The sequence below is a fragment of the Carcharhinus amblyrhynchos genome, chromosome 1 (assembly GCF_965287045.1).
Source record: "Carcharhinus amblyrhynchos chromosome 1, sCarAmb.v2.hapA, whole genome shotgun sequence".
In the NCBI taxonomy this organism is placed as follows: domain Eukaryota; kingdom Metazoa; phylum Chordata; class Chondrichthyes; order Carcharhiniformes; family Carcharhinidae; genus Carcharhinus; species Carcharhinus amblyrhynchos.
Window position 1 is genome coordinate 108,634,396 of NC_137324.1, and position 14,426 is coordinate 108,648,821.

At 39.9% G+C, this 14,426-nt stretch overlaps 1 protein-coding gene and 1 long non-coding RNA gene across 5 annotated transcripts in view; one reads left to right on the forward strand and one right to left on the reverse strand.

The window, feature by feature from the left end:
- The window catches only part of LOC145344020 (uncharacterized), a 45,678-nt gene extending 41,744 nt beyond the window's left edge, over positions 1-3,934 (reverse strand). The window contains exon 1 of the long non-coding RNA XR_013886828.1: positions 3,280-3,934. This is a non-coding gene — a long non-coding RNA (uncharacterized LOC145344020). The remainder of the gene's footprint in view (positions 1-3,279) is intronic.
- The window catches only part of LOC145344011 (coiled-coil domain-containing protein 158-like), a 134,477-nt gene that overhangs the window by 29,364 nt on the left and 90,687 nt on the right, over positions 1-14,426 (forward strand). For all 4 annotated transcript variants that reach the window (XR_013886827.1, XM_080190675.1, XM_080190685.1 and 1 more), the window contains exons 5-7: positions 5,085-5,281; positions 7,636-7,745; positions 9,136-9,463. Coding sequence is in view for 3 of the 4 variants with exons in the window: in XM_080190675.1 (XP_080046801.1) it covers positions 5,085-5,281; positions 7,636-7,745; positions 9,136-9,463 (635 nt within the window). In the remaining variant the exon portion in view is untranslated. The remainder of the gene's footprint in view (positions 1-5,084; positions 5,282-7,635; positions 7,746-9,135; positions 9,464-14,426) is intronic.

The following is a 14,426-nucleotide window of genomic DNA, read 5'->3' on the forward strand; positions in this document are numbered from 1 at the left end:
TCTGGACATGCAGTCCACAGTTTCCAAAAATTAGCAACACAGGTGACCAAGGTAATTAAAAAGGCAAATGGCATGCTTGTCTTCATCAGCTGGGGCATTGCAATTCCACAGTGGTCTTATTTAATTGTTCCTCAGTAAACTGTGGCCATTTATCTTAGCCAGATCTATGCTACCCAATCCCCACTTCCACCAAATCCACCAGGGGTCAAGCTGCTTGAACACAGCTGACACTTTTATGTGCTTGATGATGTGTAAAATTGTTCAGGTATATCCTACCTGCAAAAAATGTTTTAACCTATCTCATATCTCCCAATCGTCAGCAAAGTAATGGAAGAAGCTACCAACAGTGCTATGAGGCAACATTTACTCACGGAGATCTATTCATTGATTCCCAATGCAGACTCCATTTAGCTTCAGACTTCATCATTATCTTATTGCAGGCATTGATGCAAGAGCTAAATGCAGAGTGGGATGAGAGTGAGTGCAACTGCTCGCAACATCAGCATTCAACTTTATATGGATAAAGCTGGAACTCCTCTAATAACTGGAGCTGTCACTGACCTATAAGAAAGTAGTTGTGATTGTTGTCGGAGAGTTGTTAGAGTAGGAGTTCACTGGTCACCTCTTGCCGCTCAGCCACCTTAATTTGCCCCTTTGATGACCTTCCCTTCATTATGATGTCAGAATTGGGATTGTTTGGTGATAATTACAATGTGCTCAGGTCCATTCACAGCTCTGTGACAATGAAACAGCCCATTGCAGAACTGCATTAACACGTGGACAATATTTAAACTCAGGCTGACAAGTGTCAAGGACCACTTGCATGATGTAGGTGCTATGTAACGACCATCTGCAGCAAGGCAAACTGCAACTACCCATTCTTGACCTTTAATTGCATGACTGAATTTTCCACTTTCCAAATCTTCTATGTCATTTTGAACTGAATTTTAAAAGGATTAACCAAGTTAATAGAAGCAGACGTTATGTACCCTGACAAGTGCATCACTTCTTGACCCCTCAAAGCTTTGCCGATATCTACAATAATGATTGAAAACACATCTTGGTGTGCCTATGATGGCTGCTGCAACAAGAATCGGAGTTCAACATTATCCAGAACAGTGAACCGTGCTTATTCAGAGTCCTGCCATCGGATTCGATAATTTTCTCCCTCCATAATTGGCACAGTGTGGCTTCAGTAGATCCAATTTACAGGAGACGTTGCAGCAACTCACTAAGATTACTTTGACAGCACGTCTCATCCAGCTGGAGAAACTATTGATTTAACCACATCAGACAGGAAGTCCAATGACATGGTGGTGGTTGTTGGGTTGAGAGAAATGGCAGAGTTAGGGTGGTGTGCTGTGCAAGGTGACAATGTTGATGGGCAGCATATTGATGGGGATGAGTTATGAGTTAAAAATGGATTTTTCAAGGACACTAATGACTATAAAGCGACAACGAGAGAATCCTTTGATAGAGTTATATTCGTTGCTTTGAGATAAGTGGGAACTGAACCAAGTTAAATGCATAAACCTTAACCATAGTGGATGAAATAGTGAGGGTAGTTCAGTTTAACGTAATGTTTAAGATTTTTTAAATTTCCTGAATAATTTTGTAAACCTTTTATATCCAGCTTTCAGAATCTCTTGCCCAGGTTGAAAAGCTGAACATTTCCCTCCACAATCCTGAATTTTACACTGTGAATTTACAGGTCTTCATTGTTCCCTGAATAAAACCTAAATACTGTGGATGCTGGAAATTGGAGATAAAAATACAGTATAGGAAAAGCTCAGATCTGGCAACATGGAGAGATAAGCAGAACTATAATTTCTAAAAAAAAGTCAGCCACAATCGACTCCATATTATTTCTCTCTCTCCACAGATGCAGCCAGACTTGCTGAATTTTTCCAGCACTTTATTGTTCCCCTTGTTTCTTGGCCAGCAGACTGGGCATTGTTTTCGAGCTGCAGTCTGGTCTGCATGGAAAAAAAATCATAGAAACCCTATAGTACAGAAAGAGGCCATTCAGCCCATTGAGTCTGCACCGAGCACAACCCCACCCAGGCCCTACACCCATATCCCTATATATTTACCCACTAATCTCTCTAACCTACGCATCTCAGGACAATTTTAGCATGGCCAATCAACCTAACCCGCACATCTTTGGACTGTGGGAGGAAACTGGAGCACCAGGAGGAAACCCATGCAGACACAAGGAGAGTGTGCAAACACCACACATACAGTGACCCAAGCCAGGAATCGAACCCAGGTCCCTGGAGCTGTGAAGCAGCAGTACTAACCACTAAGCTACCGTGCCGCCCTCATTTACATGGTTTAATGAGAATTTCTTCTTATCATTATTCTACTGTTATTAATATGTTGCCAATGACTTGAGTGTAATAAGTTTACCAGGGTATTATGTTCACATTTGGAACAAGGGGAAATAGATTAAGGCAACTCTCTTTACCTCCATTTTCCCAGATGGCTTTACATTTCCTTTTCCCTTGTACTTATTAGTGACTGCCTGATAATGCCTTTGGACAACCTGAACCATGAATTGTTGGGTAATGTAGAGAATGCAAAAAGAAATGTAAAGGCTGTGCTGAAGCACAGCTTGCCTTTTTTACCACCCTACCAATTTCTGATGATAACTATTCTTTGGTTATGCTGCTGGTCACACATCTTGATCCCAAAAGGACAGTGCTATTTGCCAAATGATGGAAGATTTTTGAACCACCACAGGTTTTACCAATCGTGAAGTCAAAGGAAAGCTAAAATATAATTCACTTGCGAATATCATCAGAATGAATCTAAAAATATTTCATTTGACTGAATTTGTTTCAAAATTGATGTAAGCTGTTTCTTTCTATAGCTGTCTGGAACTTTTTCTAATTTTCCACCTTGCTTTGCCTCGATCTCTTTTGTATTATACATATCTTCTACGTTCAAATGGCTGTCTGCACATTTTTCTTTGTGTTCACCTTTTGCATATGGTTTCAAAATGCATTTGTTGTGGGCTTTAACTGATCACAGCTTTACCCTTCGAGTAACCAGGTAAGTAACAGGGTTCTCTTAAACACCTGTTTTAATACAAGCTACAGAAAGAATGCTGCGAAGCTACAGTTCACCAGAGTGGTGTATTCCAAGATATAATGGCAATTAAAATTTTCAAAATCAATTACAAGTAATTAGCATAAACCAATCACAATCACTTTACACTTGCTTCATTATAAAATCCATTCAGCATGTACTACTTCATAGCACAACTCATTTTTGTACCTGTGGATCACTCCCATTTTCCAGTTACAGACGTCTGATTTATGTGCTTTGCCAGACTAATGGCTTTGGTGTCTGTCCATGAAGGCTCTTATAAGAAGATCTTTGTTTTTCAGTCTGTGTGATTTTTAAACTTGTGTGATTATTAACCCATTAAACATTATTTTATATTTTTCAGTTTCCCTTTCAGAACATGGTGTTACAACATTACAACCTAAGAAATAGGAATAAAACTAGGCCATTTGACCTTGAACTTGCCTAATCATTCAACAAAATTGTGGCTGGTTGTCTTTACTTCCGGGTCCTACTGTATCTCTATTGTCATCTCATTCCCTTTGTATCCAAAATTCTGCTGATTTCTGTTTTGAATCTACTCAACAACAGATTATCCATAGACTACTGGGGTAGAGAATTCCAAAATATCACCATCCTTTGAGTGAAGACATTTCTCATCTCAGTGCTAAATGGCTGACCCTTTCTTTATTCTGAGATTGTGATCCCTAATTCTAAACTTTTGGAACAAGGAGAAACATTGTCCCAACATCTACTTGTCAAACTCCATGTGTTTCAATGAGATTTCCTCACATTTTTCTAAGTTCAGTGGAATATAGGCTATTCACCTTGACCTCTCCTTGTAGGGCAATCTGCTCATCTCGGAAACCAGTGTAGAAAATCTTGGTACACTCCCTCTCAGGCAGGTGTATCCTTCTCTGGTCAATGAGACCAAAACTGTACACAATACTTAAGGTGTGATCTCACTAAGGCCCTAAATAACGCAAGTAAAACTGCTTTACTCTTGCACTTGTTATAATCGCAAATGAGACCACCAATTGTCATGATCTCAGTAGTGATCAGTAATGAAAACCCAGATATTTAATAAAAGGCTGAAAGGACGAGATTCATGGTTTAAATCAAAACAGTTTTCCTAAACAAAATCAAAACATCAGTATTCATAGTTATACCAAGTTAAATGTTTGGAGATATTTAAAGTACAAAAAACATTGCTACTTATTTTCTAAACTGAGTTTAACATTAATTTTCTCCTGCTTCCATTTGCTTTCCGCCCCCAAAACCCAAGTGAGATACTTAACAAAATTTTGAAAAACAACCACTTGATCTGAGTACCTTGCTCTGCAGTCAGATTATTCTAAAAACACTGAACACTGTTTTCAACTTGCATGCTGCGTTAAAAGAATTTCAAAATGGTTACCTCAGTCACAAGAACACTCCCCATATTTATTTCCCAAAGTTTTGCTTATATGATGTCGAAACTGGCAATGCTTTTGTTTTATGGTGAGGGGGGTAAGTAGATTCTGTAATGGCCCAGCAGTCAATCCCCTGAATGTATCATTTTTCAGTTTAATGTGATAGGAAGATATACCTCCAGATAACCAACCTTCCAGCAGACTTTCTGTCTCTGCTGAAGAGCTAGTCTTATGGGAATGTAAATTTTAGGTCCGATATATTTTTTCAGTAAATTCCTTTGAAGTAGTTTTTGACATTCTTAGGTCTGAAATTCCATAGAGTGTCTTGGCATGTCTGATTTACAGTTCACAGTGGAATTTTCAGAAGTTGGTTAACTTGCAGTACCATACTTCAGGTGACTTGTGGCAGCAATCTTTAGCCAGCATCTTTTTTTGTCATTTAAAAGTCCGTTTTAATCAGCGAATATATGTTTAGTCAACCAGTGAAATTGCAGATGAATATCATTTATGCACAAGTCACATCATTATGACAATGTCTTTTTTTCAGAAATATGCAAATTCTATACTGCCAAACAATTATTTGTTTTTAAACTGATTTTTCAGGTTCTTTTGCAGCAGCCTTCCCAAAGGTGCGATCTCCATTTCATAGCTCATTATTTCAGGCTTCTAACTCAAAAACCTCTCGTAACAAATCGCCACAGACTACGAGATATGATTTGGATTTGGTTATATCCAGAAAGAATGTCCCGTCTTCTGGATTACCATGTGTGGAGAAGCCAATGGATGACTGTGCAAGTGAGGTAAACAATTTATATAAGTGATCAAGCGAAGAGAAATTCTTTATGAAAAGCAAATTATTTGAAAATATATCTTTTTGTCCTCTACCTCTCCATTTCATGCTTGAGAGTATGGGTAGATGTCGCTCAGGAGTCAGTCCTACTGTTGAACTGAGCACCAGTAAGTATCTTGTACAACTATACCCAGAGATTTTTTTTTGAATATTGCATTCCCTTTCCTGGTCATGTTTACGAACTTGCTTTTGGAGAAATTGTAGAAACGATACCTGCATCTTCTCATTTCCATGACATTCATATGTTTGTTGTAAACTTTATTTATTATTATTTGCTGAGCCATTTGATGTGGCAACCAAACTTTGTCGGAATTTTCCCAGTTAAAATAAAACACAAAGGTCCTCCAGCCCTCAGCTCTCATATCCCTCACACTCCCCATGCCCCATCTATACCACCCTCATGGCCCAGTGCCGAGCTGTAGCACTCCACCCATTCCCCCATGACCTCTCACGCTCCTTATGTCAAGTTACAGCCTCACTCATCCTCGTGGTCCCTTATGCCCCCATGCCAATCTCTGCACTTCGATACCAATTGACTCACTTATATACTGTATAGACCAATGAATCCTATAGTGGCAGCAGGGTGTGCTTAACAAAAAAACTTTAAAAAGTTATTCATTCATTACATTCCACAATGTTTAAAAAAAAAGTCATCTCACTATAAGGCAGCTGTCTCAACAAAAGTAATAATGCCTTGGCTCCCGAACAGCCAAGCCTCATTATACATGCCTCGTTATGATCTCTCCAATGAGAGTAACTTTCTTATTGGGCTCCCTTTACGCTGCTGTTTTTTCCCCCCATTAACCAGCCCATGCTACGGTCACCATTGGCAGCTGCACATGCATGAAGTGTTCCAGTCCGCTGCATGCCCCATGTGCCTCCAAATGCATCAGGCAATGTCCAATAAATAAATCCACCAATAGACATGATAGACGTGCCCTTAAACCAATCAATGAACACTGTTCAAGCAGACTAAAACTGAGATAAAAGCAAAATACTGCGGGTGCTAGAAATCTGAAGAAAAAAAAAGAAAATGCTGGAAAAACTCAGCAGGTTGGGCAGGATTGGTAGAGAGAGAGAGAAACAGAGTTAAAGTTTTGAGTTCTTATGACTCTCTTTCAGAACAGAAACAGAGTATTGTTATTATAAATGTGGGGTCTGAATAGGATCAAATGTGGATGTGAGATCCACTTACCCCATGATTGAATGGTCTTCTGCCACTCATCTGGCTCGTACATGAAAATAACTAATTGGTTGAGGTACCAGAGACCTGCCTTTACCTGTAACACTTTGATGTCTTTAAGGAAGTGAAGGAGGATGCTAATGATTCAGAGATGGGGAAAATACTATAACTGTTGGAGTTCATAACTGCTGTATTCACCTTCTTCAATACCCACCACATTTTAAGATATTATTTTGATCCAAAATGCTGGCTCATGTGGCCTTTTAAGGCAAATGTCTCAGCAATCACTGCGATAATGTGCTGGGATTGCATATCTAAAATAACATACTATTTTGACAAGTATTTATGACAAAATTCCATAGTACAGGGATAATACACAAGATATGGATAAATCAAATATATTTCTAACCTTGGCAAATATTAAAAAGAACAATGATTCTTTGATCATTGATGGGTCTTTGGGTGCAGATGAAGAATACTTGAAATTCTGTGTTGTGCTGTGAAAATCATTCTCATATTTCTGTAAATTTAATTTTCATTTAGCATGCCCCAATTTGAAATTTAGTGCGCGACAAATCGGCAAGGTTTCTGAAATCGGCAGAATTTAAAGAAGTTGTGATCACTGCATTTTCTTAGCTCAAAGTACATTTAAATTTCTTTGCAGATTTTTCTTCACAGAAAATGAATGAAAGTAATGCTGTCCTTGAAGAATTTTGATGAAAGTTAGGAGTTTCTTGAACAATGAGAATCACTCCTTATCTCATTATTTCTGTTGGGTGTATTCAGAGAAAAGGCTGCAATCCCTTAGGTGCAGGACAAAAATGGTCCCTGAACTTGTGTGTGCTCTTTTCCATAAGAACTTTTAACAGGAGTTTGGTGAATAGATGATGAAATGCACTTATGAAGGAACTCATTGTCTAATCATTTTAATGTACTGAAATAGTTTTATCACAGATTTTACTTAAAGTTCTGTGATAAGGTAATTTGCTTTCTTTTCATTGTTAGTATTCATATATGTATAATTTTTTAATGACAATGGACCTAAAATGAATTATTGTTATGACAATAAATTGAAGCTTAATTTTGCTAAACATCTTATACATTTTCCTCCCTCTTTTCAGAATGTTCAATATCATGAACAGCCAAAGTTTAATATGAGACAGTCTGTGATAGATTTGCAGAGTAAATTACAGGAATTGCAAACTGAAAGAGATAACTTGATGGACCTCAGGCAAGTACTGACCTGATTTACTGTCGGGAAATCTGGTGAACATATTTTTAGACTTATTTAAATTCCCTCTCATTTTTGTTCACTGTAACCTCCTACTCAATTAATATTATTAATTTTTCAACGTGGAGGTGGGATGTTTTGACAAATTCAGTTACAGGGTGGCATGGCAGCACAGTGGTTAGCACTGGTGCCTCAGTGCTGATACGGGCACCCTTTAAAGATGGCGTTCCAGCCTCTGTGGCCGACTGGAGGGACAGTGTAAACCACACTCCCGATTTTTTTTTTAGTAGCGTGGTAAAGATCTGGTCTGAATATTCGACTATACAACTGGAGAGATACACATCTTGATTTAGTTAGAGCCTGGCACTCTGACAAATTATGGGAAAATTTCACCCCCAGTATTTTCCATATCATACAACAACTGTGGTCTTAAATGTGAACAATCTGAGCAGACTGTAGCTTCACGTTTCCAACCATCTGCAGCCCTGGTTATGTTTTTTGTAGATGCCTTGTGAGCAAATAAACTTCTTATCATATTTTTCTCTCTGATCTGGAGGGTGCCACAACAGTTAAATTCAAAGGAACACAAAGCAACCCTGAGTTTATATAAACAGTTGTTCCTTTTTAAAAAGAACTCTGTCCAATTTTCAACCATTTCTCTTGAAGACACTAACTATCTGTCAAGGTGCACTTTCTCCCATACCTGACGCTCTGTTTTCTTGTCCAATTAACCATTCCTTATGGCAACTGTGAGTGCCAACATGGAATAGCATTTTCCATCTTCCCCTGAAATTCACACACATATACAGTGGAAATTATCAGCTTTGGGAAATCTGACTGATTCCTATTTAACCCCGGCCCTCCCTGCTTCATCTTTACACAAAGTTACTTAGGCCAGTGGTAGAAGACTGAAGCAAAGTAGCTTTAAATCAGCTAATTAGGGAGAGACTAGGGATTCCAAATGGAAGATTCCTTGTGTGGCTTAGCAGCATACCAGGTGGTATATTTTATTCAGTAAGATAAATCTTTTTTAAAATAATTGTGGTCTATCTGTTCTCCATCTTGCCCTCATCACCTCTGGAGTCTCAATGCATTAACATGCTATTCCAGAACTAAAACTTGCTGGCATCTCAAAAGGTGCTGCTACTGTGATAGCTCACCAGATTTTATGCAATGGTGACAATGGACAAGTATGCCGGCTATTATTTTTTCTCATTCTTAATTACTTCTGTATTATTCCCAGTTGGATTTTTCTACTTTAATGTAAAAATTGTTCTATTTTGGCCTGGATTGATTTAAAAGTATTTAAACAGAGCTGTAAAAAGTCCAAGAATTAATGGAACCTTGCAAGAGTGGTGGCTGAAATCAGTGAATTTTTGTTCTATTTCAGATTTAAAGAAAGTCAGGACCAAGGAGAATTGATATGCAAGCTGCACAACACAGTGCAAGACCTTGAAACAGTTAATCATATGCAAGATGAGACTGTTCGAGATGCCAACATTCAGATTGAGCAACTGAGGAAAAAAGTACATGTCTATGATACTGTGCTTAATGAAATCCGTCAAGCATTGATGAATTATGAAGAGCGCACTGGCAAGAAAATATATGAACATGAGAATATCTGCAACCTTCTTGTCCAGAAAATGGGCACAACAGTGGATAAAATCCTGAGAGACATGGATGCTGATATTTGCTACCTCAAAGAAAGACTTGGTCCAGTAAGTGATTGACATGTTTCACTGGGTGGAAATTTCCTGGGCTTTGGGTGGGGGCTGAGGGATGTTGCGCACACTGGGCAGTATTCATAGAATCATAGAATCTCTACAGTGCAGAAGCAGGCCATTCAACCCATCAAGTCTACGCTGACTCTCTGTCAGAGCATCAAACCCAGACCCTAACTCTTAACCTACATATTTACCCCACTAATCCCCCTAACCTAGACTTCCTGGGACACTAAGGGACAGTTTAGCATGACCAATCCATCTACCCTGCACATGTTTGGACTGTGGGAGGAAACTTGAACACCTGGAGGAAACCCATGCAGACATGGGAAAAATATGCAAACTCTACACAGTTGCACAAGGCTGGAATTGAACCTGGATCCCAGCAGTGCCACCTGTGCCACCCTGCCACCCTGTGGGATTGCGGGGCGTTGCCAAGAAAATGGTGGATACCATGTTGTGACAGTTTTCTGATGCAGTGCTGCCATCAGGAAAATTTCCCAGGGACAGGACTGCAGGCAAAGAGGCTGTGTGCCAAATAGAGGCAGGTAGCCAATTTAAATATTTAATTAGACACCATTAGGATCTTTTGTTGAGGCCATGGTGGTAGGTACCCTGCTGGGTGGAGGGGCTGCTAGTTTCATGGAGTGGCTATCCACAAGGGCATTGGAGCTGGAATTGCTGGAATTTTACCGGCACGACCGCCCCAGAATCGAGGTGGGCGGGGCTCGCAGAACAGCATTCTCAGGTGGGATCTTAGGAGCCTTGGGCAGGCAAAGAGGTAAAATTCTGCTACATGTCTCAAAGAGCAGTAAAATTGCTGAGCAGACCCCATTGCTGGAAATGTGGGCTCAGGACTCCCATTTAGTCTCAATGTCAGTGTCCCAAAGCTTGTGGTAGAGTTCTGACCATTGTTTTCTAAAGATTTCTGATGGAACTTGGATATTTCTGGGATACTGTTTACTCAAACACATTTGATGATCTCATCCCCAGCAAAAACTCACCCATCTAATTAATTTTCCCAGTATAGCTTCGCTGCTTCAAGTCTGAGCAGTGTAGACAAACTCATCTAGTGCACGATTGTTTGAGCCATCTATTATCGGATCTCATCTCCCTCTGCCAAAACCACCCACTATTGCAGACTTATCCAGGGGCTTCTGCTTCTCCTGCCTCCTCCACCCTAGTACCCCTAGTACAAGGGGTTCAAGAAGCCTATTTATTCAACTACTTACTGCTGCCTTCTTTTTCCGGGTCAAACTCTTAAACACGTCTCATGTTTCTCTGATTCCTGTCATGTTTCCCTCTGATCTCTCATTATGCCCTCTCTGAGCATCTCTTTTCAATGAGACTTACCTCGTGCTCCCTTAACCCAGTCCTTCTGAAGTGCTGATCACAAATATCCATGAATAAGTGATTCCCCTCCCTTGAGCATTGGGCTCTTGCCTTAAGAAATGCTATCATTGCATTCCCCAAAAAATCCACTTCTGACCCCGAGTCCATGGAAGTACCTGCCCACATTTCAAAAAGATGAAAATTCATCAACCTGAAATGCTAACTTGCTTCTCTCTCCATATATGTTGCCAGACCTGAAATGTATTTCCAGCGTTTTTTTGGTGTTTTGCAGAGCTTCAAATTTCCATTTTTCTACAGTCCTTATTATTTCAATATCTATGTCCTTCTTTCTGACAGCCTCTTGTTTGAATCTCTCCAATCCAGTTCTGCCATACCAGAGCACTGAATCAACTCCAATCAAAGTCACTGTTACTGTATTCACCGTGCATTATTCTTTCTCACTCATTTCCATATCGCTGCAACCGGTGACACAATTGGCCACACCATCCTCCTATCTAACACTGTACAACTTCAATACATTCTTTCTACTTTTATCATTCCCACTGTGACTGGAGCATCTTCAGCAATGGCTAGTTTTCCTGTGATGCGCCAATTTCGCTAGACATTCTCAAGGATTTATCTTTAGCTCATTCACTTGCCTCAAAAATGTGGCTCCTTGTTGTTGACATCCGCAGGCATGGGAACAGTTTCTACATTTACACAGACAAGAGCTACTATAATTCCCTTGATCCCTTCATTTCCTATTCCATGCTTCAACTCCTCAGCCCCATTGTCATTGACCTATATTGGCTCCCAGTACCCTTGTATCCTTTTTGGTCTTCCCTGATAATGTCTGCTTTTGCTTTGATATCCATATTTTCCTCGTGCCTATGTGAAGTTCCTTGGAATGTCTGAGGCTCAGTATAAATGCATGATGCCTAGAAGCTGTCCAAGTGAAGCATGAGACAACAAACTAATATTAAGTTATCAGTGAGAAATATTATTATCTGAAGAATCATATGCAAAGCAAACAAGGAGGACACCTCTGAGTTAGTGGTATGGAAATGCATTTTCACATCTGATCATTTTCTGAGGAAAATATATACTTTTGATATTTTGCCAAATTTGAAATCCATCATTTTCTGAATTAACTTATCATTATTTTGTTGTTCCAAAAACATAATAGAACTAGAATATAGAATTAGCCTTAATCCTGACACAGGTAAAGCTGATTTTTTTATATTTTTGAAATGATAGTCTGGTGTTTTGCATGTATTTTCTGGCACAGTGTTTTGTGGGTCTGGGAATCCTTGCTGACTTTCCATTACCCCTGCCTAAGGATACTGAGACAGATATAGTTTCTGATAAATATAGTTTCCCATAGCAGACACAGCTGACATCATTTACTTCAGCGCATTCCATTTATCAAGTTTGTGACACTGTTGAGCTTATGGCACATTGCCACATAGTTGTTCTATTAATATCAGTCTGAGTACGAGTTGAAGTATTTCTATTTGTTTATACAGCCTTACTTTAACAAGAATTGATATGCATGCACCTGTGTGTCTATGTGACAATTTCCAATTACTACCTACCAACCACATGACTACAAATGTATCTCTGCCAGGGAGTAATGAAATTCTTTTAGTTAGGGCTTGATCAGATGCTGCCTCAGACTTGACTCATTTTTGTCCCATTGTCATTTTCACAGTGGTTGACTGCCAGATTTCAGGCCTCAGCCAGATTTCTTCCTAACTTTCCATCTGGCTATCGGCCTGTCTCACTGCTATTCCTCATATTGTCCCATTCTCACTGCAGTTGGCCTCAGATCTACTGCACAAGAAACTGGAAGACAATCCAATGTATTGGTATAGTGGTATTATAACCGGACCAGTAATCCAGGATAATACTGTGAGGACTTGAGTTCGAATCCCGTCATGGCAGATTCTGAAATTTGAATTCAATAAAAATTCTGGAATTAAGAGTCTAATGTGACCATTAAATCATTGTAAAAACCCATTTTGTTCATTAATGCCTTTTTGAGGAAGGAAATCTGCTGTCTTTACATGGTTTGGCCTGTATGTGACTCCAAATCCACAGTAATGTTGACTCTTAGTGCTTGGCTTGCTAGAGCACCTGTGGGTATACCTGCAGCAGATGAAGAAGTTAGCTCGCCACCATATTCTCAAGAGCAATATGGATTAGCAATAAATGCTGGCCTAGCCAGCAAAACCCAGATTATTTGAATGATTAAAAAAAAATTGAAAATGCTCAAGCTCAAGTCCTCATTTTGCTATTCCACTCATTTCCATTCGCCTTTTCAAATCTCTTGCCCCCTCCATCATTGATCCCTCTGAGATTTTTGTGTCTTGTTCTGGCCTCTAATGCAGATTTTCAAAGCTGTGCACCTAGTTGCAAGCGCTGGAAACTTCTCTCTGAACGTCTCTGCTCATCTTAATTTTCCCTCCTTCTCAAAAATGCACCTGTCAATGTTCAAGGTCAATGGAACTACCTGTTTGACGAAGGCAGTGGCTCAGGTTTTATGGTCAGCAACAAGTTAGACACTTCACACTGACCTCTGGTTATAAGGCCGAATGAGATTAAAAAGAAAGGGATGAATTAAAACAAAGGTGAAAATTTTAAAACCAAGGCATTGCTTAACTGGGGTCAACAGGTTCACATGCATTGTCTTTGTAAGAACATGGTCAGCAGAGAATTGGCCTCGGGTTTACAGAGTGTGGGAACCTCACTGGGGATGCTTGGAGTTGTCAAGTCTAGAAGTAGCAAAGTCACAGATGAAGATTTCAGCAGCAGATGAACTAAGATGGGTCAAAGCTGGACGATGTTACAAAAGTGGAAACGAGCAATCTTAGTGGGAGTGTGAATATGTAGTTGGATGCGTATCTTGGGGCCGAATTTTGTGAACAAACTAGTTCAGCTGCAAGCAGTTTGTTGAGGACAGAAATGGAGCTGATAGCTTGGGACTGGGATTTGGAACAGAGCCCTCTGAGTGAGCTTGCTAATTAGTACCAAATATTGGTATGGCTTCTAGAGTAGATGCAGGCAAATCTTGCATTGAGACCATTTAAACTAATTTCACGGGATCCTTAAAGCAACAAATATAAAAAAGGATAGCAAGAGTTTTTATAAATATATAAAAAGGAAGAGGCTGGCTCGGGTGAACGTTGGCCCCTTAGAGGATGAGAAGGGGGACTTAGTGGTAGGGGATGGGGAAATGGCTGAGGGCTTGAATAACTTTTTTGTTTCGGTCTTCACGGAGGAGGACGTGAATAATTTGCCGGATGTTAGAGATGGAAAGGTGGTAGGACTGGAGGGTCTTAATGACATTACTGTTACTAGAGAGGTGGTGCTCGACAGACTGGAGGGGCTGATTGTGGACAAGTCCCCAGGACCGGATGGAATGCATCCAAGGGCCCTGAAAGAAATGGCGGAGCTGATAGTGGATGCCTTGGTGGTTATTTTCCAGACGTCGCTGGATTCCGGGGAAGTGCCGGAAGATTGGAAAACGGCTAATGTTACGCCGTTGTTTAAGAAGGGTGCCAGGCAAAAGGCGGGGAATTATAGGCCTGTTAGTTTAATGTCTGTTGTAGGTAAAATGTTAGAATCC